Source organism: Channa argus, chromosome 2 (assembly GCF_033026475.1).
Source record: "Channa argus isolate prfri chromosome 2, Channa argus male v1.0, whole genome shotgun sequence".
NCBI lineage: Eukaryota > Metazoa > Chordata > Actinopteri > Anabantiformes > Channidae > Channa > Channa argus.
The window spans coordinates 27,656,580-27,684,008 of NC_090198.1; the positions used below are offsets into that span (position 1 = coordinate 27,656,580).

Sequence of the window (27,429 nt, forward strand, 5' to 3'; positions counted from 1 at the left end):
ATCTACCCAGAGAACTGGCTAATTTAGAAGGGCTTAAAGACACACACGCAACGCAGGACACACACATGTATACATACAATAAATGCGTGTAAAGTTGGGATGATGACTATATATAAAAGTGCAAAACAAATATTTATCTTTCAATGAGGGAACAATTGAGTTGGTTTATGAAAATCCACTCGGTGTATCAACGTGTCTGTGTGAGAACAGAACAGCATTCCTCTCCATTCTTATTCTGCCTTTTGCCTCGCTATCCTCATTACAGGAAATCGGAAAGTTTTCATGTACAACAATATAAGGATCAGACACCCGCTCATGCTCTGAATGATAACAAATGCACCCTTTCTTACAGTCTGCTAATGCTGTCAACTGTAAACCCGGCAGCTACTGCTGTGAGGGAGCTAGCCGTGAATTTAGAGGACCAATATAAGACTGTAATACGTTCGTTAGGAGTCCTTACAAATTTTTAATTGTTTAGTTTTTTTTTGCTGTTTCTACATAAGTCAATGATCTTGGAAGTACTACAGCTCCTAACCTGTACCCACACTGCAGGTTTAAGTGCTGCTTGATACACTGTCAAATTTTCCAAACAGAAGCTTTATATGTTGTAGAGTGAATGGAGGAAGGAGAGGAGAGAGGAGTGGCAGAAAGACAGAATGCAAACATGAAATGCATGTTTCGGTTAGTTATTGCCTCTGTATTTACAGAGGCAATAACGATATGGTCAAGTTTTTTTTTTTTGTCTCTCAACTCAACAAAATAAAAAAATAAAGAATGGAATCCCAAGTTGTTATTCTTAACACTCCTGTTGAATACTGTTTAGGTTTTAGTTAAAGTTACTCTTACTGAAAAATATCTTCAGAGTATCTTAGAATATCTTACCAGAGTAAAAACAATAAAAATAAAATACACATTTACAGTTCCTTTTCAAATAAACATATTTCACACACAAACACTGGTCATCACTTTCACCTCTGTCCTCTTTCACATTGTTGGCAAAATCCCAGTATCTTTTTTCTGTTCCTTTGCCCCTCCACCCTCTCCCCCTCTCCTTCCACCACCCCCTTTTCTCTGTGCGGCCTCGGGGATAGTAGAGCAGTCATAGGGTTGCGGTAGCCTCTAATCAGTGTGAACAGCTAGCTAATTACCAAACCCTCAGCCCTGGCTGACTGTTAATTGCATACATTAGACAGCATCAGCAGCACTGCAAGATTAACACTTAAAAATTTCCCATTGCTGTAGTGGAGATGAGTGCTTTGTGAGTGTGTGTGTGTGTGAAAGAGAAACACTGGGAAAGAGACAGAGGTGGGGATGAGGGCTGAATTCTCTCAGCGTACGCGTGTGGTATGTGCTGCCAATGTGGTTGCGGGTGCTAACATTTAAGACCTGATTACACCCAAAATGGAGGCGCGGCAACACAGGGATGGCTGTTAAGGGTGATAGCTGTTGCTATGGTGGGGCTGCCCGGGTGGGGGGCAGCTGGTCTTCGAGGGCAACCCCAAGTCTCAGCGGAGACGACAGATGGAGTGACATTAAGAGCATTGCAGCGGAGCCATTTCAAATAATAAAATATCAATATTTACATTTTAATTACCCACTTCTAGCTCTGTCAGAGCTGTGTCAAGGAGTGTGTGTGGATATGTGCCACCAGCAGCTCCAATGGGGCCGTGTCTTCTTGGCTCTATAAAGAGCCCAGAGTGGCCTGCTCTGCTTGAGAACGTAATGGTGAAATAAAAACTGCGTGCAACTAATATATGTGCATTTCCATTACTTTATAATTTTACGTTTTTTTCATTTATTCTATTTGTCTCTGATCCTTTTCCCAGCATTTAGCATTATAATGCTGATGCAGCCAGAAATGACTACTGTGTGTGTAACCATGGAATTAACCATGTATGCACACAATCATAAAGCTCAAATACACCACAAAAAAAACCCACTGGGGTTAATAGTGTGAACACTGTGCGTCTATCGGTCTCAGGACTGGGTAAAAGGCAGCTGGACTTCATTAGGAAACACACTAAGACACTGATTGGACTTCACATCAAAATTCACACCCCGGGGAAAGTCACCTCGTGTCTTTACAGACCCCATGACGCACAAAAAGACGCCTCTCAGGCCTATTATCAGCAGCAACACTGATACTTAGTGAAATGCAATACAAAAATATGTGCAAGATGCTAATTTACAAATAAATCATCTGATCGGTTCGACAGTTCTCAACTAGGAAAGAAGTGGAAAGGAGAACTAAGCTCTTTCTGTCAGTGGTTCAATTAACTGGGTTGTGACAGTAATATTGATCTTTTGGTGGATTAACTTTTCAAAACAACATGCTGCTATAACATATTCCGCTGAAAATCAAAAATCCAAGAAAGAAAAAAGGTCATGCTGCTACCGGGCCAAAGAGATTTTTGTTTTACGGATTAGACTCTTGACGACCATTAACAGTCCAAAAGTAGTAAATTGTGCAATGAGCATGAGACATATTCCTTTCTTTAGTAAAGTTCTACTGGAATATAAATTAGATGAGCTTTAAAACAAAACCCAGTGGTCCCTGTCCAGGCGTGGTGTCTGTATATGAGATTATGAAGTTGGGATGATTCTATCTGCCTAATCCCTCGTAGGTTTCCATAGAGAGAGGACTGCAGAAACTCCACAGGGATTAATTTACCATTCACAGATTAGAGATATGGTCTCCAATATTATCATCGAGGACAAGCATGGAAAGGACGGGCTCAAGAATGAGAGCAGAGAGCGAGGGACAGACAAAAACGCAGACTGAAAAAAAAAAAGAAAGAAAGAAAGAAATGGATATGAATACACACACACACACACACACACAGACACAGCAAGACAGCCCTTGCTACTACACCACCATGCCTTAATGTCCTAGCTCCAAGACAAGAACATTAGACCTCATTCCACCTCCTCATCTGGGCCAGAAAAAGCCTGGGCTGAAAATCTTAATTAATTGTCCAATAGTGCTGTGGGGTCATTATGCATTGCAATAAAGAAGCGTGTAATTATGAGATTTAACAGCCATTACCAGGGCCAGGAACTCATATGTCATCATCAGCAACCAAGCCGATGGTTTGGTACGGCTGTGTGTGTGGTTTGATAGACAGAACACACACAATACACACACTGACATGTATTATAAATACATACAAAGATACTGTTTAGATCTCTAAAAGAGAAATGTTTCCACTCCTCTATAGGTTCAAGGTATAGTTAAAAATATGTATACATGTGCCTTCAGACTAGAAAGAGAAAGCTCAAGAAAGCACATACAGTCTAGAACACACACGCACACACATACCCATCAGTCTGACCCAGACAATAAGGCAGCCAACTGTTACGGCAGCCTGTAGATAAAACATTGCATCAAGATTAAACGGACAAAAAATACACACATTACCACTGCTCTCTCTTTGTGTGTGTGTGTGTGTGTTTTTCACGTGTGCATGGGATTGCGCAGGAATGCCACGGACCACGGTACTTCACCAAACACACGCACAAGCAGTGTCATGACCGACACACGGTGAGAGTGACGGAAAACGAACATGAGTGTGACGAGGTGCCGTGTCGGAAAACAGCACATGTGCAACACCGACAAACACTCCAATAAGCTAATGGAGGATTCCAGGTAAACTCATTTTCAACCTTTGAAAACGTTTGGGTCACACGTGGGTAAAACGGCAGTCACAATATATGACATATCATACAGTACACAGTGTACGATATGTATATGTAATGCCTGTGTGCATGTGTGTGTTGTGTGCACGGACCATAAGTCATCCCCAGGTGGTGACAAGCACGCTCCAATCCCATTTTCCCACCTGCTTATTCTCTGATGGAAAGGATGAATCCTTCAGACTGTTATTTAGTAATAGTGGATAGAGGATGGGATGGAGAGGCAGAGGGAGGCAGAAAATAAAAAGAGGAAGACAGAGAGAACAGAAGGGCTAGGAAGGGAAGTAAGAAGAAGTGAGGCACAGAAAACAAGAAAGACAAGGAAAGGGACAGGAAAGAGGAAGTAAGGAGGTGAAACAGAGAGACTGAATGAGAAAAAACAGGGGAAAAAGGAAAATGTACAGACGGATGTATAGAAAGAGAGAGAGTGGATAGAGAGAGAAGCACCATTTCATGCCTTTCTGTGAACTTTGCATGAACTGGCAGAAATAATGTGATGCCATGACAAGCCTGTCCCTCCTTCCACTAGATTTGCTGCATGCATAGGTGTGTGATATGTGTGAGGAGGATGTCTGTGAATCCCTGTGTCTGTGTGTGTGTGGGTGAACTCTTTATATTGCTTTTTGGCATGGGTGTGTGTGTGTGTGTGCTCCAACAGATAGAATAGGATGATGATGATTTGAAATGGAGTTTGGCCTGTGCGTAATTATGATCATCTATCTTTATGCCCCACCAGCATATCATATCATATCACATCACATCATCTCTCTCCCTCTCTCTCTCTCTTTCGCAGGCAAACACACACACACACACACAAAAGCAAATTGAAAGTAGTGAAAGCTGACTGTTTGCTAGTGATGACTTAGATGATGATGGTCTCAGATGGTGTGCTGATTTATTTGTTACTGCTCGTCTCATGTCACATATTATAAAACTGTGCACGTCTGCATGTGTGTGCATTTGTGCACATTCACTGCGTGTTTGCATTTCTTTATAATGTGGGTGTATACAGTATTTGTTTGGGAGTGTACGCTCTTGTGTTGGCGGCTGTGTGTATGACATGCTATCTCTGTAGATGTGTGTGTAGGATCGCGTGTATGCCAATGTACACGGCGTCTCTCTGGTGTGTGTGACAGTCATTATTTGATGCAGATTAGTCAGTGTACTCAGATTGCAGGCTGTGTCTCAAAGGCTGATAGACAAATGAATTTGATTTGCTAATGTAATCAAACTAATAAGAAAACAGCGATGGGCTGCTGAGCATAAATCTCACAACTTCAATATTTGTGTTTTTTTCCCCCCTCACTTTTACTCGAACTGAAGCACATCCTTCCACTTTTATTAATGATTTGTGTTACATTTTTAGGGATCAGAATCCAAATTATTAAAATTACTTCTAATAAAGGCAGCAATCTGATGATATCTGGTAAAAAGAAAAAACAGCTTTTCATTAGACATCGCTTTTAAAATCCGTGCACTCATCAATATACAGTAATTTAATTGTCACGTGAATTTAGCAGATGTAATGTTAACATCTTGCACAAAACCAGCACCCACAAGCTGTTTTATTAGTTTTAACATGCAAATTGCTCATATTGTAGTGTATGCATAGAAAGAAAGGGAAAAAACGAACAAGGAGACACAAAGAAAGCGATGCCCAGAGAAAGAAAAATGTTTTCCCTCCCGTTTTCTCATATTGATGCAAAGCTTCCACTGCCCACAGGCTTAATCCAATAAAGAAAGCCCAACTTAATCCAAACATTAAGATCAGATATCAAATAGTTTTTTCCTAATTTGATTTCATCAATATTTGTTTTCATCTGCAAACAGAGCTGTGTTTGTTTGGTTTGGTGCACTGGATAATAACACACACACACACACACACACCAAGACATCAACCTCTAAGTATGTTATGTAGCTAAGAGAGAAAAATTCAGATTCTAAATCTAAATCAGATTCTAATAAAGTCATATTTGTGCTGTGAATTTCATTATATAAAGAAGATGGAGTCAGTGATATCGCTTCTAAGCAAGAGATTTTTATTTACGTCCTTGAAATAACTGGAAATTTATGTTAATGTTCAAACAGAATCTGCTCTTAGTCAAAGAATTCTAACATCCTGACGGAAATATTTGGATTTGACAATTTCCTTTAATTTACTCGATTGTTCTGCTTTAAAATTAAACTTTTATCATTCTTTTCACCAATAAATACATAAACATATTTACGCATTTGATTTCTAGAATATGATGCATTCATGAGAAAGACTTCACCAGATAGAGATCATGGCCTACACTAACAAGTTCCTCTTAGTTAGTGATGTGCGGAATCCGATCAAAACCACGAAAAAGAATGAGTCAATTTCATTTTACAATAATACTACAGCTCCTGCGAATAAGAATAAACTGAAAAAATAATAATGATAGTGTGTTTCTGACCTGTGTTTATTGCGGGAAAACATGTCTTGGCCTACCCGACATAGGCTCTATCCAAAAGCCCACAGCTTTTCTGTGTCGATGACAATGTTTTTCAAGACATTGTTTAACAGTGTTTGTCAGATTTTGTGTCTTTTGCAAGACTAAAAAACTGGACTAAATGTTCTCAGGTTGTCCATGATGAATCCTGCTTTAACTTTGCGTTTTTTTTAATTAAATTAACTTAAAAGACGCCTTCACGGATTTTAAACTCCCTTCTTTTGCTTCTAGTTTGAGTAGAACATGTAAATAAATGCCATTAAAGTTTCCTCTGACATTAAAATATCCCTCTACTTCTAACTGAAAAATGCCTCCTGATGACATCACTTCAGTTCCGATTCTGTGGTCTTGTTGCTCACACTATGGAGTTCGTAATCATGGACAACCTGCTTTTCCAGAGCTTCCCCAGATGACTTCATCTGAACTCCTAATGAGGAAAAAGTCTTCTGGGTGATGTCATCTGGAGGAAATTTTTTAGCTAGAAGCAGTGAAATATATTAATATAGGGAAGTCAGAGGCAAGTTTAAAAGCACTCGTGTACAACTAAACTGAACCATAGAAAGCAATCAGAAAATTGATGACGTTGCCCTTTAAGCAATGAGATAATGCCAGCTTATCTCTGTTCAAATGTTTGCTTGGGCAGTGCCATGCATTTAAAAGGTTCCTTACGCGTGTCCACTGGGTGTCTGTGTGAATGAACTGTATATTTGTGTGTTGTGTTCATGTGTTAAGGAGGCACCCAGCATGCTGTGACTGTCAATGTGAACTAGTCTTAGTCGACAGAATGGGGGCAGGTCTGTTTGTACGTCTGCGCGTGTACCCAGACCAGACATTTTATTGCACACGGTAATATTGTTGAGAGGGAGACGCACTGAAAATGAAGTAGGGGGGTGTTCGCTGACCACAGATGGAGGCCGGAAATTGGAACATGAAGAGGGAAATACCGTTTCAGAAGTTTCACGCGAATAAAGCTCAATGACTTAACAATTGGAGAGTGAAAAAGTGTGTTTGTGTGAGTGGTGGTAGAGAGATGTTTTGCTACTGATTTACCACTGTGCTACCAAGCCAACAACCTCTTTGCTGATTGATGACATCACCAGACTTAATGAGGAAGGCTGTAGGGTGATGTCACCACCAGTATGAGCTTTTACATTCCTCTTTCACCCTCTATAGTAACACACACACACACAAACACACACACACACACACACACACACACACACACACACACGGTGCTTTCTGCATCTCTTGGAGCTCATTGTCAAGTGTTAAAATGTGTGTCACTGTTAATTTAGTGAGCTGCACTTTAAGAGTCAAAGATGTGAGTATCCATGTGCATTCGTGTGTGTGTGTGTGTGTGTGTGTGGAGGTTCCCTTAGGTTGCGGAGGCTCAACATTTGATTTGCTAAAAGGAGCAGGACACTTCTATGAATCAATGTTTGCTGACTGACTGTTGTATGGCTGTTTACTTGACTGACTGACAGTCTGAATGGTTAATAACTAATTCTTTATGTGAAAGTCATTCGTAGCAATACAAAGGCAAATCTAAATGACCAATCTTATTGATGAGCAGCCCAACAAATGGTATTAAAGACACGGACACAGACGGAAGCAACGAGAAATACAGCCGGGGGACAAGAGAGAACAGAGGGGGAATGGGGGGGGGTCGGTAGGGGGTATGGGCTGAGAGATGAGGTTGACTTGATAATGAAGAGGTTAAGGACACCATGGAGAGAGAGAGTGGGAGGTCAGGTCAGGAAGAGGGAGAATGGGAGGCAGACTCCGAAAGAGACAGAGGTAGAGAAAGGTTAAAGAGGTGGGGGTATTTAGCCAGGAGGTCAGCACAGTATTGTGTTAACAGCTCTCTGGGAGTATGGAGGTTATACTGAGGTAATGTATGTGACATCTTTGGTTCCCACTTGGCTCCTATTTCATAGTCTTTCTTCTTCTCTCTCTCTCCTTCTTTACTCCAGTACATTTTGTTTAAAAACCTCATCTTCTGCTTAAACATTCTCTTTTTATCCGCTCTCTATCATTTCCCGTCACATACAGGAGGTAAAGGTGTAAAATAATGAAAGATAATTTAACTCTCATCTCTTAGCGAGCGTAGGACTCTAATAATATGTAAGCAAAGAGATCATTGCAGAGAAAAACAGTCCCAGTTCAAGCAGTCGCTTTTGTGGATCTGTGAAAATATCAGGCCGTTTTGAATACTTTTGATTTCACCGTCATATTTCACCTTAAAACGCTCGCTGTCAGTTTTTTTCTTTTTAGCACAACCTCACCTGTTTGACTTTACCGTTATTTTTTTCATTTTGATATACTATATTAACACACTGACTCTAAAACCACATAAGAAACAGAAAATCAGACGAGGAAAATGTTTGATATTTTATCAAGAATAAAGAGAATGTTCGAGACAAACCGTCGCTGGATGCATCCTAATTTGTGCAATTCAACACATGTGAGCCATTTATCATAACTCTGGTTTTACTTGGCCCATCGACACCAAAAAAACTGGCTTAGAGTTTGACATCTGTACTTTCGCTACACAAAAAATTAAGCATCAGCAGCGTTTCGTCTTCTTGCAGCGTGGGATTTGGATGCGCCGGCACGTCCATCAACTCCACCACCGAGCTCCAATGCTAACACGTTAAGCTATTAGTAATATTAGGAATCAAAAGTAAAGCATGACACTTTTTTAAATGCTTGTTTTGTATAGAAATGCTTAATGTGAGGTGCTGTTGACAGTTGACACACAGAAGAGCATCAGGTTTTAAAAAGGTTTTGACTGAGCCTTGTCCTTCAGACCAATCAGAGGATTACAACAATTCCTACCTGATTTTTTATTTTTTTATTTTTAAATCAATAATGACTGGTACCTGAAGGGCTGTGGAGAGGGTTTTAGAGTGTTTCACAGCAGGGAGAGCTGTGCTGAATATGGTGGATTGATCCTGAGTACCATGCTAAGGCTAGCTCCAGGTGCATCTGTTAGCTTTCATAGCCACTCGTCAACAGCAGTAAAAAAGCTTTTGAGCCTTTCCTGCTCGCCCGTCTGGCAACACGAGACAATTCAGCAACCAATTTGCTGACACTGATTATTCTTTGAAACACAGTCCTTGAGAAGGCTAGACACCCCATAAATTCTCAGTACACTGAATTTTACACTATGTTGAATAATTCAAAACAGGAAGTGTACGTCTCAAAATAATAACGCAATTCCAACAGCTTTACAATCACAGTTCCAATGAAAACCAATGAGAGAAGCAGAGAGAATACTGTGCTACCGTGAAGATGAAAGCTACCAATCATCTGGACCTCGATGCCCAAAATTCAGCTAAGACGTACGAAGAACAAAGATAGGAAATAAACGATAAAGAAACTAATAACGGTGGATTGAGACAAATCGAGAGAAGCATGCAGAACATGAAGTAAGAGGACTTCCCCTGTAACCTGCTATCCCACCACCACCACCACCCAAACCCCTTCTCTCGTATCTCCATAAAGGCCGATTAAATGAATAGACCGACTGCACCCCCCACCCCCCCCTCCCCCAACCTCCATCCTCCTCCTCCCATTTTTACAGCTCAATCATACTGCGTTGCTGCAGACACATAAACCGCTTATCCTGAGTGTCAAAATTGAAAGGGGAACGAAAGAAAGATTGGTAGAAAGACTGTAAGAAAAGAAAGAGCAAGTAAGAGGAGATAGGGAGGCCAGAGAATAGCGGAGGGGAAGTGGGGGGGGGGGCAATTTCTTTCTTGAATAAAGAAAGAATGGGGGAGGGGGCTGTAATAAAAAGCACTAATGGCAAGGCCCCTGGTTCTGGTAAAATAGACTGTGTTATAGGTTCTGGCTCTCGTTCGTTGATTCATTCATTTGTTCGTCCCCTGCTCTTTCGTCAAGTGCTGGCCTGTCTGTCTTTGCCTTTTGTGTCCACAAGTCCAGATAAGAGCTGCTAGCATGACTGCCCGCTAGTCATTTAGTTATTATGGGTGAGACAGAGAGAGACAGAGAAAGACGAAGAGTGAGAGCAGATGAGGGAGTAAGAGAAGAGAAAAGAGGATGAAAAGACTAATTCTACGAACAGATAAATGGCTCATTTTTGAATGGTCTTTCTTCTTTCACTCTCCCATTCACCCCCGTTTAAATGTTTGCTGTTCTTCTCCTCCTCCTCCTCATCACCTGACCACTCCTCCTTCAAACACACACACACACACACACCTACAATTACACTCCTGACAATGACAAGCAGCCTAATATGCAACTGGCGTTGTCTCTTGGAGAGCTATTAAAATGAGATCTTTTCACTAATCCATATTATTGGATGCTAAGGCCTTTCATACTTTTTGAATAATACTCCTGTGATATTTCCGTGAACAGTGTTGTGCATAAACGTGCTAAACAGGTTCTTGAACGTGCACATAGCGAATGGTGAATTGGAACATGTTAAAACTGAATAACACAGTCTTAGGCAGCAAAGGCTTCGTTCACCGGTGTGTGTTCCTACACGCTGAACCGCCAGCTCTCCATCAGAGTAGAGTGTGAGGTCAGTGAAATGAATGTGAAATAATTTTTTTGGGACTGTAAACTATGAAGTGGTTCATTTTAATCGTTGTCAACTTTGAAGTGTGAACTTGCAAAAGCACTGACAATGTATGTAAACATGTGGTTGGCTGCATTTCAATATGCTTCCTCTTCTTCAAACACACACACACGTTTCTGAGGAGCATGTGCGTGGTAGTGTTCTGTTCCTTATGGGAAAAGCAGAGACACACACAGTGTCTGAAACCTCATTTTCTCTCCTAATGACATATCAAATGTTTGCATATAGGCCATATCACTATGGAAATGAGCACACAAACACACACATCCACGAACAGCACGTTTTAAAATAAAAGACCCAATCAAAAAGATGTGTTTGTGTGTATATGTGGGAGTGTTGTCACAAGTCTCTAAGGCTGGGGGACTGTGTGTCAAACATGACTTGCAACACACACACACACACACACACACACACACACACGCACACACACACAGGCACACGCGCAGCCTTGTTATCCGGGGGCCTGTCTTGCAGGCAGCCTCTCTAACGCTGAGTGATGTTTAAATTAGTTTACAATTTAGCCTCCTCGCTATCCGCAGACGGCTCTTAACTCAGTGTGTGTATGTGACGTGTTTTCGTGTGTGTGTTTGTGCGTGTGTGAGCGTAACAAATTGTTGCCAGTACGGCAGACATCTAATGACTTCAAATTAGCTGCCTGGCGCTCGCCTTGACACGTTGTTACCACTGTTAGCAGCCTGAGTGTGCGTGTGCGTCCGTGCACGTATGCAGCGCTGCGCAGCCATATCATGAAGCATAAATTGGCTTCACCTCTCCTCCCTCTGCCTCTGTCTTTTTTCTCTTTGTCTCTCTCCATCAATTTGATTAAAAAAATTACTGTACCATGGCGAGCAAAGATGTGTGCGTGTGAGCACACACAGTCATCTCACACAGACATACACACACTTGACATGATGTGAAACAAGACGGCTGCAAAAAGGTTAACAGGTCTATTCTATTCAATCCTGTTCAGGACTTTAGTCATTGTACACTTTTTATTGTTTGCCTTTTGTGTGTGTGTGTGTGTAAGACGCTGATAAAGAATGTTGAGGAGGTGTATTTCTTTCTGACAATCCTTTCCACCCTGAGTGAACAGTAGATCACTTTGTGTGTACATGTATGTGTGTGTGAGTGTGTTAGTGATCAGCGTTCAGTGTTGTAAACAGTGGGGATTTCATAAGGTGTTCACATCACACACACACACACACGCACACACTTGGAAGATGAAGAGTTCTATCTTTTCTCTGTGAGCAGTGGATTGCCTTTCTCGTTCATCTAATCACGCCATCTTCTCTCCTCCGCCAAGCAATCGTTGTGCTTCGCTCCCTCCACACAGAAAGCTACACACACACACGCACAAAATACGCACACACTCAGTCCCAGAACGTAACCTGGCTAACTCAGTCTACTCACCTGTAAAAGTAGTGAGCAAAAAGGAAAATCCAAGCTCAATGCAAAGCAATGCATTGCATATACATCTTGTGAATATTTTGCCATGTTTCTGGGTTCTGTTTATGAATGTGGGTACAGCAAGTGCATCCAGGAGATAAGGGGGTGGGGGGACACAGAGAGTGGGGCCGAGATGTAAATTGATTAAAAAAAAAAAAAAGGGGGTCACTGGGAGATTAGAGGAAATGAGATGCTGTAGTATTGGAATGAGGATATATGTTGTTTTCAAAGGGAAAAACAATATTCAAAGAGCTATACTGTCCATATGGATCAATATATACGTCTGCCTAATTCCCATATAGCAGCACACAGATCAATAGGAAGCAATGTATATTTCCATCTCCAACTCTCCAACACTTTTTTTGCCTTTCTCTAGATTCGTTTCATATTTATTGATATAATACATAACATTTCAAGGAGCTGTTTTCCAGCATCAGTGACTTTATTGTTATAGATACTGTATATGCAACATGAATGAGTGGTATTTATATATCTAACACTGTGTTTCTACCAAAAATTGAGCAGTGGCAACAGGGGTTTTTTCGATTCCATTCTACCCCTCTTCCATTCTGTTCTATTGTATAACCGCATTTCCAGTCGACAACGGGACTAATCTTTGTGCTAATCTGCATTAGTCTGAGACACTGCTCTTCCTCCTCGCTGCTGTCACAGCAGGCTTCCTCACTAAAACCAAAACCAGATTATACTTTTCAGCTCTTCCTCCCTTTTGTTTTGCTTTCTCACTTCTCTTTGTTTCAGCTTCTAGGACCATATGCATAATCATATCTTATTTTCTTGTTCCCAGATTTTTTTTGGGCTCTGTCGTTATTTTAATTCCCATATTGTAGTCCAGATTCAATTTCGAACTGATTAAGAGAGAGAAAGGAGTTAGTTTAAGCCGATTAGGTCAGATTCTGCTTTAGTGACGAACCTGTAGCAGGGCACAGATGTGCTACAGACTAAAACATACATTGTGCTTTGTGATTTTAAAGGGCTATGTGAGATACATGGTATTTTGAGTGCGGGTTAGGACACACACACATTTAAGCCCATTAATGTACTCACATGTTAAAGGTAAGGGGGGATTGGACTGTTCAAAAGGTCAGAATTTGGTGTGTGTGTGTTTGGCGATGTGCTACCAGTCAGGACATTTTGGTTGGTCAGTGGGAGTCAATTGTTTAAACTGTCTGTGTGGAAGGATTCCATGAAAGGTGACGCTTTAGCACCAGCCGTACTTGTGTGTACATGACGTAAGTGTGCCCGAACTGCAACTGTCAGTTTTCAGGCACACGGCATATATGTATGCGTCTATATGGCATTTGTGCGTATGAAATGTGCTCTGTGTCGCAGTGTATCCACGTGGAGCCAAGTGCAAAGCGAAAGTCCTTCCTACCTGGGATATGTTTTGCCCAGCCGATGTTGACCACCAGCTCTCTGTCTGCCAGGTCGCAAAGCGTAGTCAGGGCCTTGATGTCGCTGTCAGGTACTGTTGGGTCAGGCATGGCATAAATCTTCTCTGGCTCGGCCACCAGCAGGTGAGAGACGATTTTGTTATCTGCAAGGCAGCCAAAGGCAACTGACATGACCACCAGACAAGGAGAAAGACACAGAGACAAAGAGATGGTGAATTTTCGCCCTAGAAGGCTGCAAGCTCTTCCACACCAATCCGGTGAAAAATGTGAAAGGTCACATGCAAAGGCCCTGGTAACATATTTAGAGGTATTTTCCTCAAGTAGCACGTTATGTGAAAAGTGAATAAAAAAAGAAAAACCAAAATCACAATGTTAAATGCTACAGTTTCCGTTTATAATGTACCGTGCTTAAGAACAAACTGTCAAACACTTTTCATTAAAAATCCTTAAAACCAAATAAATGACACAAATCAAGTTCTGACATTTTCGAAAGCATTAAATGTTTAATGTTAAGTTTCATTAAAAATATGCAGTGGGAACACAATCTAATAACACAATGCTTGAATACAATGCCTTGGATTATATCCTTTGGAATTTTTCAACAATCAAGTATGAGATAATTGATTAGATTCCAGTAATTTGGCAGGACTCAACATGAAAGCAAAGCATTTGAGAAAAGATCAAGAAATTATTGAAATGTCTCCAGATTAGGAGACGCTCCAAGTTGTGATTAAAGGTGATTACTGCAGGTGATTCAGGTTGCTCAAAATGCCGTCTTTTGTATCACAGCCTTAAGAAGCTTTGCTGACACATACAGAAGGGAAAGATAATACTGAAAGCCAAACAGCTCAGCTGCTAACAGTGACATGTGGTGATGAGATCTCTATGGCCCATTAGTAACAGACTGATACCCTGCTTCCAAATTAATCCACTGACTAATCAAGCATGGGAATAATAACAGAGGATAGAGGAGCAAGAGAGGGGCAAGGCATGGAGGGAAAGGGAGGCAAAGAGAGAGAGAGAGAGAGATAAGCAATGGAAAAATAGAGGAAGACAGATAGGTAGAAACAGAGCCATGGACATATTGTTAAAGACAGACAGGAAGAGCAGAGAGAGCGACATCTAGATAGAGATAAACAGCAAAAGAGAGTGAAACAGAGTTGGGGGGATGGGTTGTGTATTGATCTAACACTCTCCACCACCCCCAGTTCTGTTGCTCATACAAACACACACACACATTTGTACATATTATACTGTGTATGTATATTATATATATATCTCCTTTCCATTCTCTTCCCTCTAGTTCCAGCTCCAGGGTCGTTTCAGCCCAACCAATCCCAGTCACACTGCATTATCTGTGGGTAAATCTTATTTAATGTTTCCCTAATTAGAATCAATGGAAGCCCATTTCCAAACCCTGGGCTATTGTTCTGTTCTCACACAATCAATGAGGACGCTGAGGCTAGGGATTGGGCTACAGATAGATAGACGATGTGCATGTATCTGGGAGGGAGACAGAGGGACAGAAAGAGTTTGTGTGTGTGTGTGTGTCTATTGACGAATGAAAAAATTAGGGGTGTAGGAAGTTTGCATCAAGCTTATGTTTTGTGATGGTTAAATGAGGGTTCGTTTGTTCGTGAGAGACACACACTACTGCATGGTAGGGAAGAGATTTAAATGAGTGAGTAAAACATGAAAAAGTACTTTGAGAGGTCAAGAACATGACTTATTTTTAAACCCTCCTCCAGAAGTTACAACTGGATAAAAAAAATTCAATACTGCTGGAACATATTTAGTTAGTGGAAACGCACATATGCTGTGTGTATGCAAACACTTGCATTACAAACACATGTACAGCGCTCACACGCTCACATTATCCCATCACTTCAATGATTAGTAGGGCAGAAGTCCTGGTAAACTGTGGTGCAGCCATTCAGCATATTGGCCCTAAAGCAGAATATGCTTCAGCTTTAAGCAAAATGGGCTTTAGGGACCAAGGCACTAAACACTTCTCAATCTGCACTACGTGTGGGTGTGTGTGTGTGCGAGCAGACGGTTAGCTAGAGAGCTAACTCCAGTTTTGATGTGGTTGCCAGATTGGATTTAATCCGGATTAGGGTTCGGGCTGGTCAGCCTCCCTCGCTCTCTTTCTCTCTCGCCTCTCTTACTCTCTCCTCTACAGATTTTTACAGGTTCTACAGGTTTTCAAAAGATTAATAAATAAATAAACACATCTACTCTAGACAGACGTAAACAAATACCTTTATACTGAAATATTACACATATAAAGTTTTATGACCCCAAACTGGTAGCAATACACACAGGTAGATAAACTTTGTAACAAAACAGATGGGCCTCTCACCACCCTGTGTCTATTTATGCGTGTGTGTGTGTGAGTGAGAGAGACAGAGAATGTGTTTAAATATTTTTTACCGTGCAACTGTTATATTAGTAAAGAAATGGATGGAAATATTGTTTGTGCATCTGCTTTCCGAACAACAACCTGCCTGCAAACAGTGACGTAACATGTTTTAATCTGAATATCTTCTGCTTATTCCTAGAGAGGGTTTCCATGTGTGCTATCCAATCTGTGTTCGACAGCGATCTTTCTGCATACAATGTCAGATTGTATGCAAATTAACAGAGTCAATTTGTGTATTATGAGTTACAGGGCGCTGAAGAGAGCATGCAAATTTCTGTCCTTGAGAATCACAGTCACAGACAGAGTTGTTTGGTGTGTGTGTGTGTGTGTGTGTGTGTGTGTGCGCTTACATGGCTTCTTGGGGGGCAGGGCCAGCTGTGGGTTCAGGTATGGACTGTTGTCTGCATCTATCCGGCGTTTATACTTCTGTCTCCCACCACGAACCCTGTCCAGGCGAACTCCTGCGAGACATGCCAGAAGAAAGGAGTGTGTCAATATACTGTGCACTGATTTTGGGACAACTTAACAGCAAATCAGCAAGTTTGCAAGCACAATGAAAAGAAAGCACGAATTTAAAAAAGGGTCATAGATGAAACAAAATGGGGGAATGGAAGATGCTTATAAATGACATGAGTGTGAAGAGGTGAAAACTGTGCTGTTTCTGCAGGTTATGCATCTGTGTGTCTGTGCATCTGTCATGCATGCAGGCACTTTTATGTTATTGTCAAGCTTGCTAAACATGCTGCCCTCTTTTGTTTTACAGCAATACAAATTTATGGAGACACCATCTGAGTAAAACAACTCTCTCACTTTGTCTCTCTGGCTTTCTGACTCTTTTAGTGTCTCTTGCCCAATCTCCATCTCTCTATTGCGCTCTCTCTCTCTCTCTGTCTTGTTAATTAATTGACACAAAGGAGTCCTAATTTAATTAGGCCTATCTCTCAAGGGATTGGTTGTTACCGTGGTTACCACTTAAAGATGGATAAGGAAGACAGAGGTGTCATGCACCCTTGGAGGAGAGGAGAGAAGGAGAGGAGGTATCTGAACCGGCTGTCAAACGTTTCCATATTAACTCTAAGTTGTCTATTTTGTACCAAACACTCTGACTAAACAATCTCACTGCTTTTACAAAGTGCAAAATACCTAATGTAACATGATGTGCATTTAAAAAGAGTAATTGTATAGAGAGAAAGATAAAAGAGGAAGAGGAGGACTGAGAACGCAAAATTTGCTTTCACAGATTTAAATCGTCTGAAAAATGCGCTGACTACTTTCTAACACATCTTGTAAAGCAGAGAAAAATGTTGCAGAGCTTGTTTTTGCGTTAGATGTCATTCGTAAGTGATCGTGAGGACACATATTCCCCACTGTATGTGTTTTTTATATGTGAACTTTGGTGGCTGCTTTAATTCAAAATCACCCAGGCAACAATCAACCCAGTGAACTCAACATGACATGCATCTGTGTGTGTGTGTGTCTGTGTGTGTATATCTGCACATGAGAGAGAGACAGAGATAGGTAGACAGAAGGGCTGACAGTCCAGGTACAGTGGGGGGGCCAGTGTCAGCTAACGGTCAAGAAACTCTTAACACCAGGAGGTAAAACTCACTCACACACCCACTCTCAGCTTTCTCAGTCACACACACACACACATCGTATGTGTTTCTCTAACCCACACCCCCGTGTTGTGTTCAGGTAAGCCTCGGCAAGCAGCTTGCTCACTCACTACCCGGGTCAGTAGCTGGTCAGTGGAGGAGAGGGAGAAAGTAAAAAAATTAAAAAAAAAATCAGTGAGCAGACACCTGAATAAAAACTGCTTGTTCCAGTGTTTGCACTGAGACTGGTTTGTGAAATCCTCCTGTTAGCTCATTTAGGAACATGCATGACACCACATATTTTACACACCACACATACCACCAGCCTGCCCATTCATTTTACAAAGGCAACATGTGTGGGAGAAGTTGACCCATAGCATTGTAAGCATGGACAACTACTGCTGCACCCAGAGCACTCTGGACCTCAGTTGCTGCCCCCTTGGTCAGGAGCAATAACTTCATTACTTTGCACGGATGATGAAAATGCTCAGATTCTGAGATAACAATATTCAATATTCATCTAGCAGAACATTTGTCCAAAATGTATGCTACCTAATTACTGACACATTTTAATTCAAGCACTTAAAAACATATAAAAGTTAAAAACAAGTGACCCCAATATACAGATACAATTATTATGCTCCATTCTTTTTATTTAGGTGCCAAAATAGATTTTAAATGAACCTATATGTTAAAACAATCAATCAACTAAACACCTCACATGTGGCTTTTGCAAGTGGAAATCCTCACTGGCAAATTAAGTAAGGTTTTCTTTTATGAGTGTCAAAAGAGATGGCCCCTTTCCTGACATGTGTTGTGCAGCACTTTGCCCTAAAGTAATTCACCTGATTCTCAATGATTTTCAGCAAAGAGAGCACATTGTAAAACAAATATGATAATGGTTAACTGATGTTTAAAGATTTTACACATGGCATTTTGACATGACAAGACCATAAATAAGAATACTTCTTGTCTTCATTTTGCAACACAAAACATATCCTTCCATGCTACTTTTTTGCAAATTGCTTTTTTTCCTCTCACTGACTCTTACATGCACGCTATTACTTTTTCTCTCTTTTTTCCTTATATCTAAAAGATCCAGTGCTGTGCTGAGCTCACTTCATAAAGAGCCCTCTCTAACTACCTCATCTATTTTCCACCAAATTAACTCTCTCTCAGCACTGATTAATGATCAAATATAAATGAATCAAATTAAAAATTGAAAATTATATTTCCAAAGCTCACAAAAAAGAGACAGGAAGAGGCTAAGGAGAGAGCGAGAGTGCTTTACCTCGTCTTAACAAATGAGCCTTCAAATCATAAAGGATGGGCCAGAGGAGTGAGAAGGGAAAGAGGAGTGAGGCTGGGGCAGAGGAAATGTAAGGATTAGAACAGCGTAAATGTAAAAAAGGAACGCGAAGGAAGAACAGAATAATTGAACAGAGAATGGGAAAGAGCTGGAATAAAAGGCGAGAGAAAAGAAATAAAATGTAGATAAAAAAAATGATAAAAAGCCCTAATGGAAGATTGTGGTAGGAGAAAGTGGGAAAGAAAAAGAGAGCGGAGGAGAATTGAGTAGTGCATAAGTTGACACATAAGAGGAGATGGGGACAGGAAAGTAATGGATGAGCTAGAAAACAAAGGAAGAAAGGTGAATGTGAAACAAAGTGAAATGAGAGATAAAAGGACGGATGATGTAAGGGCTAAGAAAAAATATTAAGATAGGAATAGAATAATAAGAGAAGGAGCACGATACAAATAATAGAATAGAAGCCAAAAACCCAGGAGGTAATATGCCCTTATTATAGTCTAAGTATTTATTATTATACCAACTCACAGTACTATAGCACTCAGTGTACTGCTTACACTTGTACACTAACGCACAAACTCATTTCAATAGTTGTCAAGGTATTTTAAACATCTCTGTGACATTCTAATCACCCAAAGTTGTTTAGCTGAACCACATCTATCCTTACCATCAATTTTAAAATAACATTTTTATGAATCATGAGCCCCCTGCTCTGATTGGCTGGAGGTGTGGCCTCTATAATCCCCCTCAGCCAATGGAAGCAGGCCCTAGTTGGTTTGGCATATTCACCTGTACTGCAGCTGCAGCTACCTACAGTAATAGCGGCCAGTGGACACCTTTTATTGCACACTGAGACTTCAACGGGATATTTCAGAACAGTGGGATCTTGTCATTCAAACTAAGTTGAAGGCAGCTAGCTTAGCTTTAGCAAAGGTAACCGATTGTAACCGAATGAAATAATGTTTTCGGATGTGATTGTTTACTGTCAATGTCTTGCTGCTCACCCAGCTGCAATGCAAACTGTCTACAGAAGTTTCGTATGCTGCGTTCACCCTGAGCATGGCGCCGGGTAGGGGTGGGCTTATCCTTGTGTATCCAATTTCATGGTTAGGTGTGACGTCATAGCAGGTGCAGTTTCATCACTGCTCACTCTTAGGGACATGCTAATTTTTAAATACCTTAAAAATACTGCTGTGTTGCAATTTGACAACACAGCAGGGGCCCTGCCATGATCCTAATCCACCCCAAAGCTTTGTGTGTGTGTGTGTGTTTTGTTTTCCAATATATCAGCTCTTTCAAATGAAGTATCCTACAGTAGCTTCAGAGAGGGGTGTCCGAGAACGCAACAGTGAATCCAACAAAGCTTCAGAGGTCCTCAGCCGAGATGAGGGGACCTGCTGGAAGGATGCCCATCACAGTAACAGGCCATTAATCTGGCCTTTATGGTAGATCAGCGAGACAGAAGTCACTCTGAGTAAAAAGGCGTAAGGCCAAAAATCCCAAATCCAGGAGAGCAAAGCTTGCACAGACCAATGAGACTCAAAACTGAAATCGCTGCCAAAAGGGCTAACAAGTATGAAATTCAGGGTATAAACAGTTTTGTAAATAAAAAAAATTAAATAAAAAAACATCCTTTCGTTTGTCTTTATGGGCTGTTGAGTGGAGATGGGCGATATTGGTCATTATATGCATTTTTAACTAGACCTAATATAAAGCCTGAAAAAAGGGGAAGGGGTGCAAGTCATTTCTGAAACCACTTCACTCTCACTTGTATTAATATTGGACCACTTTTGCCATATGCTATACACGCACCCAGTGACAGTGATGAAGGTGAATCATTCCTATTGTGGGAATATCGTTGTCTGTCAATAACAGGATCTGCACTGATCACATCAGCATAGATTTTACACTGCACTGGCGTTACTGTGCCAGCATACGTGTGCGTGTGTGTGTGTGTGTGTGTGTGTGTGTGTGTGCGCTCTCGAACAGTTGAAGGATTGCGAGTGAAATGCCTTTGACACCTAAGTGGTTTTGAAGAGAGAACCTGCAAGCGTGGAAAGAGGGAGGCTAAGAGAAATGGATTGATTTCAGATGGTATGATGATATGATAAGAGAACGAGGGAATGAAAGAGGGCGAGAAGTGTCGGGCTACAGTCGAAAGAGGACGAGGAAGACAAATACAATTTGATCAGAGCAAAGAAAAAGAAGGATGGGAAAAGTACAAGAGGAAGAAAGCATTTAAAGAGGCAGAGACAAGGAGGCAATGAGATGGGGGAGAAGGGAAACAGAGGGAGAGGAGTAACTTTATGGTAACTAAAGTTGTAACAAGGTTGAAGATCTCTCTTCCACCAGGTTATCGCCTTATGTTTATCTGTCTATTAGTGTGTGTGCTCAGTGTAGTGCTGATGTAACAACATAAAAGCTTTTCCTATGTGGATTGAAGAACTGATGGTTGCGGAGGCTGGGAAAGACAGCAGACCCACTTTATCCGATGTGTGTACGTGTATACACGTGCATTTGTGGATAAAAGTTTCATATGAAGGTGGTGTGAAAGAGTCGAGCTTTAAATGTTTGTATACTCAAACTAAATTACACTGAAATAAAGAGAGTGTTTGGAGTGAGTTAGGGGTAGAGGACATTAACGAGAAAGGGTTGTGTGCTGTATGATGTCATGTGGTGACATTTGTTCAGACCAGAACAGATCAGAACAGCAGTGCCCGAGGCAGCGGGCAGGTGGCTGTCGCTGGTGTGTGAATGTGCGAGTTCCTGTGTGTGTTACCTCGTCGGCATTAAAAGACATTTCCTTTGTCATTTTAGGGCAGCGTTGACGACGTGCACTGATACATACTGCACCAGCATTTCCGCAGTGACTTCTTCTTGCCGGTCCAGTGTCCTGAAATAATTTATTTTACCGGAAAAACTTGAGACCTAAAGCTAAACTATACAGTGTATTTTCTGGTTTTTGTAGAAAAATAGTCCAAAATTAAGTTGTAGTTTCGATGGTCACGTTTCAACAATACTACAAAACAATATGATGAATATGCATCTATGGTGTTCATCTAGGTTGACGAAAGGATGACAATGACCTCAAATCGGTTGAAATATTTAAATATTGTGACAGCCCAAACATACTTTAACAAAACTTTAACATTAGTCACTATTTTTTCACTATTACTAGTCATCATAAGCTGATAAAAACATTTGCAACCTGTAGCATGTGTAGCCTGTTTAAAATAAAAGGTTCGGCCCACAGGACAAGAAATATTGGATTTTTTTTTTCTTCTGCTGCGGCTGATATGAAATCAGATGGCTCTGATGTGTCCTTGCAGATGGCATCGCACATAAACCTTGTCACTCTCTCCTCCAGTAGACTTTGGCCTAATTTGATTTTGCAGAAAGACCCCAGTCTCTCCTGACACGTTTGAGACAGACAGAACACAAACAATTTTAGTCAGTGAAGCCCAGTAAAAACTCATAAAGCCTTTGCGAGCAGTTGAAAAAGTTAAGCTGCCGTCATTACCGCCGCTACAAAATGTTTCATTAATAGTTAATAGTTTGTTGTTTTTTTATTTTTTACATTTGACCTGGCAAAAAACATAAACTGGTGACTAATAGATACCATAAACCATATAACCATAAAGCTGGGTGCAAAAATGTGCATGTGTCCACTTTGAAATAGGGCTTCGGTGTTTTGACATGCGAGAGCAGGGCTCAAACATCCGACCCTATGGTCCGTATGCGGCCACACCACAAACTGAGCTGTTGCTGCTCCATCAGAGTATATAAAAAGGTGACATTAGTTCTAAAGTTTGCATCTCCCTTAATAAATACATTTAAAAATCAACTTTTATTAATTTCTAATAATTGTTTATTTATGATAAACAATTGTTTTAACCAAATGTCCAAACCCAAAATCATTTCAAAATACAACACATTTTACACTTTTGATCCCAACTGTACTTTCAACATTTCTGAGAGCAATTCCTGAAATATTCTTGTTTGTCTTTTCTAACAACAAGCTAAAGTAGCCACACTGACAAGGAGCATATGTTTTGATGGAAGCTGCTCAGCACGACCGAAAGCAAAAGCTTAATTTAAAGGATCCCGTTAATAAATAAATGAACACGTAAAAGCTTATTCTCACACAGCTTGATTGGAGCAGTCAAATACTAAAGCGACCAACCACAATCCGTCTCCCTCCATCCCCTCCCACCCGTGCTACAGCTTCTCTCCTTTCCCCCCAAAAGAAACAGAAAGAAAGTGTATCTATTAGAGAGCGAACCACTTAGGCAGATCTCTCGTCACAGTATTTCCATTATCGTTCCTTTTTAGCAGGGATGCAACCAGATGCCGATCACACACACACACACACACACACACACAAACACTCGTTCAGGACAGAAGCTAAAGGGCCAGATTTAGCTACAAGTATCCCATGAGGGAACACCAGACGCCACCAGTTGTCTGGCGCACCCCTCCTCTCCCCTTGTCTCGTGCCCTCTCCCCATCACTCTCCTCCTCTAGTCATTCTCTGCTTTTATTATTCACCTGCTTATTATCTATTATCCCTCATTTCCATCCAAATCACTAATATATTTTAAAAAATGATGTATTAGAGGAAAACATTTCTGTGTGTATTGCATGTAAATATGTTTGGGTCCAGACTTGATTGCGGCTTGCATGCATGTGGTGCAATGAGATTGGATGGCAACAGTCAGGATCATTGAGCTATGAGGAGAGTTATGACACACACCGCCAGCTGTACACACACACACGCACCAGCCCTCGTGCAGACTGGGGCCTTCCACCCGATCTCACTCATTAGGTCTCGGAGGCCGTGGAGAGCGCGGCCAAAGTTGGCACGAGCTGTTAAGTGTGTGTGTGTGTGTGTGTGTGTGCGTGCGGGGCAGTGTGCCAGGGTTTTTATTTGCAGTCCGTGGACTTTTCTCTCCAGTAGCCGTACCATCTGAAACCAGCTGGACATTTACGACATCATAGAGATGGAGACTTTGGTTTTGGATTTAGCATATTCTGACTGTTTAACCACAATTCATCACATGCGCCATCATCAAAACTGCTGTGTTGTAAGGAAGCAAATCTGTCAATATGGCCATGTGCACAGTATATATGCGTACTGAACACTGCTGGCTCCTGGGTCGTGTGCCTCTGCCAAAGCCTTTCATGTTCAAATGTCTGTGTTTCCCAATGTGTTCATGACAATTCTCTGCATTAATGCTGATGTTGAATGTGTTGAATCAGTGTAGCCCTGCCGATTGCATATACATAAATAGAACTGACATCTATGGTGTTATTAGCTTATTAAATAAATCTTTTTCCGGAGGTTAGCATGTGTTAATGTAAAACTCCCTGTCAACCTTCTCATGTTCTATTTTCCTTTATCAGGTCTTTTACCTGCAATTATACCCTTTCTCTCACTCCCCGCTCCCCTCTCTCTAGGCCAGCCCCCTGTGACCTTTTGGTCTTCAGCTGACGCATCATTATGACCTCATTAAAAATGGACAGACAGCCATTGCCAGAGGGGAAGTTCTCATAATATAGTCAGGCCTTTTAATTGCCTTGCTCCAAAAATTAGCTGCTACATATTGGTGGGTGGGTGCCCCATGTTTGCTCGGTAATAAACTCTGCTCGTTTATTCCTCTTTTCTCCTCCTCTCAGTAGTGGGGGAGCAAATCCAATATTTCACACAGGAGGCTTTGCATGTGTGTATTCACACGATCAGGTGTGTGTTTAAGAGAACATGCAAAGTAACAGCTCCACTCTGAGTTGGTTGACTGACCCCTCTGGCCTCTTGTTCTCCCCTCTCTTCATCCCACACACTTCTTGCTGCCTCACTTGCTCCTCATCTCACACTCTCTGTCTCCCTGGGCGACAAAGCTAATTTGAGGCCGATCTTGCCCTTAGGGGTAAACTACAGCATCCATCCATGTGCGCACACGCACACACACACACACACACACACTCTACTCCCTGTCCCCCACCCCACTTTCTCTCCGCTCTTACCACTTTATCTCCACCTTTCTCCTGTGAGCCAGTCCCTGACAACAACAGTTAGCCCTGATGCTAACTGATCCAGCCACTTACGATTATCATCTGTTGGAATGATGCTTACACGCAAAAGGGCATGAAACACGGTAAACAATATACCTAAATGTTGTGTGTGCCAACAGTTTTTAGTTTGTGTGATAACATTTTTAACCTGGTAGAACAGTATTTTTATTTGGCCTTTCGGCTTATCCCCTGAGTTCAGGGTCGCCGCAGCGGATCATTCCTGACGCAACCCTACAACGTGTATAATGTAATATTGTACGGTAAAGTATTTTAGTATTATTCTACACTCAACATGATGTGAATAAACGGGCAAACACATCATTTTAAATGTCTTTTTCAGGTTTCTCAGAGTGTCTACTTTTGTCTAATATAAACAAGCTAAATGACTAAAGATAATTGTGCCGCTAACTACTGGAAACGGTTTGAAGCGTCACTATCGAGTTAGTTATTGTCCTACCTAACAAATAACACATCTGTCTTTTTTATTCGGTGTGATATTTTAAATATTCCGTTGAAACAAAAAAATCAACAAAAAAAATTAGGTCCTTCTTTTCTTTTTATATCAGTTTTTTTCAGAGAAGTTTTTTTCGAGTTGAGTGTGGGTCGACTTGTTGTCTTGTTTGGCAGTTTTTGTATAAACGGATGGGCCAGAGCAACAAGGTAGTAGTGGAAACTCGAGGGTCTAGATGTGGAGGTACACGGTTTCTTACCGTTCTGTGGAATTATTTTGTTATCAGCTTAATTGTGCAACATGAAATTCAATAAATGTTTAGCGTTGTGTCCAACAACGACGTCTCGAGTGGATAATTTGTTGCACCACCGGACATGAGTAAGCCTGCCTCTACATCCTTTTTTGTGAAAGGGAAGCAAAAGTGTTTTCCATGTCTGTATTGCCAGAAGTATATTCACAGTATGGATAGAAAAAACAACATATAGAGTGTTATAAACTAATATTTCTGGTAGTATAAAGCAATTGCAGGCAAATATGTTTAGCTTTTATATAGCTGTTGATCTTCAAATTTCACATTGGTTCAAAAGTGGTGAAAATGAGAATATATAGGAAAATGGATGTATCAGTTTTCCAAATGACCCTTATTCATATGTAGAACGGGACCCCCAGTATTAAATTCCCACCCAGCACAACAAATGGGGTGGCTGTGATCTGTCATGTTGATGTATATATATGCAGGCCAAGGTGTGTGTGCATGATGGGTGTGTGGAGCAGAGAAGCGGTGGCAACAAAGGGCAGCTATTCGTTTACGCACGAATGCACACACACACACACACACACACACACACACACACACAGTGTATTTCTTGACAGTAAAATTGGGAAGCTTTTGTAATCAAGAATCAACGTACAACTTCTGCTCTCTCAGCTCGATGGAGAAACTAGATCCCCAAAATGTAAGAAGACATCTTTAGAATCCACAGAATGTCAACCTACCAAGCTTCACACCGACTGCGAAACAAAATTTAAGCGGAAATAATACATTGGAAAATCTCTTTGGAGTGTGGGGGCAATGAAGTTACTGGAGGCAGTGTGAGCTGTGAGACTGGTGGAGCTGCCAATAATACATGTGCTTACACGTGTGTTTGTGGTCACATACTTCTACATGAGACAAGACGGGAGATGAGACACAGGTTCTGCCTATGTCAGATCAACTGGGAGAACAACTGCTACGACAGCAGCTTGCTGGGAGTGTGTGTGTGCATGTAAAAGACAGAAACTGAGAACAGGATCTCTCTCCTAGCATGCTTTTGCACTGAAGGCAACGACAGTGACCACAAATGTATTTATAAATTTTGTATCGAAGTGTGCGTTTGTGTGTTGAAATATCACAAGTTCTAAGGTTTATGATGAAATGGTTTTCTTACATTATCTTTTATATCACAGCATTACGTTTCTTTAAAGCTGGAAGAAAATGATATTGGATAGATGCAGAGAAGCTGCAGCCAAGTTACAGCTCTGGCATGGTGTAAAGTTCTGGAGCCTTTAACGAGAATATTAGTTTCAGCCAGAAATGTGTGTGATTTACTGTAGTTTGTGTCACAGAAAAACAAAAACATTAACACACGTTAATGTTGCATATGTTTTCGTATTCAGAGACATTCTTAGAAACTTTAGCAACTTTATGCATGTGAAGTTGTTAACGTGTAAAGCTCTTCGTGGTAAAATCCTGTCACGTTACCAACACAACACATCTTATGAAAGCGTTTGAAATTGTTACGGTATCACATAACGATTTCTGAGTGGGTGAACACCTGCAGGTACGACTGTGAGTCGTGGTGGAGAACGGATGGATGAAAGACAGAAGAGAAGCAACAGAAGCAATACAATAACAGTGAGTGGGAGAACTACAGGGAGAGACAGAAACGGGAATGGATGGAGAGAGAGAGCTG

General features: G+C 41.2%; 1 protein-coding gene across 6 annotated transcripts in view; it reads right to left on the reverse strand.

Annotated features, from left to right (window-relative positions):
• The window catches only part of esrrga (estrogen-related receptor gamma a), a 102,744-nt gene that overhangs the window by 12,810 nt on the left and 62,505 nt on the right, over positions 1 to 27,429 (reverse strand). For 4 of the 6 annotated variants that reach the window (XM_067489051.1, XM_067489018.1, XM_067489009.1 and 1 more), the window contains exons 5-6: positions 16,404 to 16,514; positions 13,613 to 13,795 (exon numbers count right to left, since the gene is read on the reverse strand). In XM_067489051.1, coding sequence (XP_067345152.1) covers positions 13,613 to 13,795; positions 16,404 to 16,514 — 294 coding nt within the window. The remainder of the gene's footprint in view (positions 1 to 13,612; positions 13,796 to 16,403; positions 16,515 to 27,429) is intronic. The other 2 variants (XM_067489034.1, XM_067489027.1) reach the window with 1 other exon arrangement.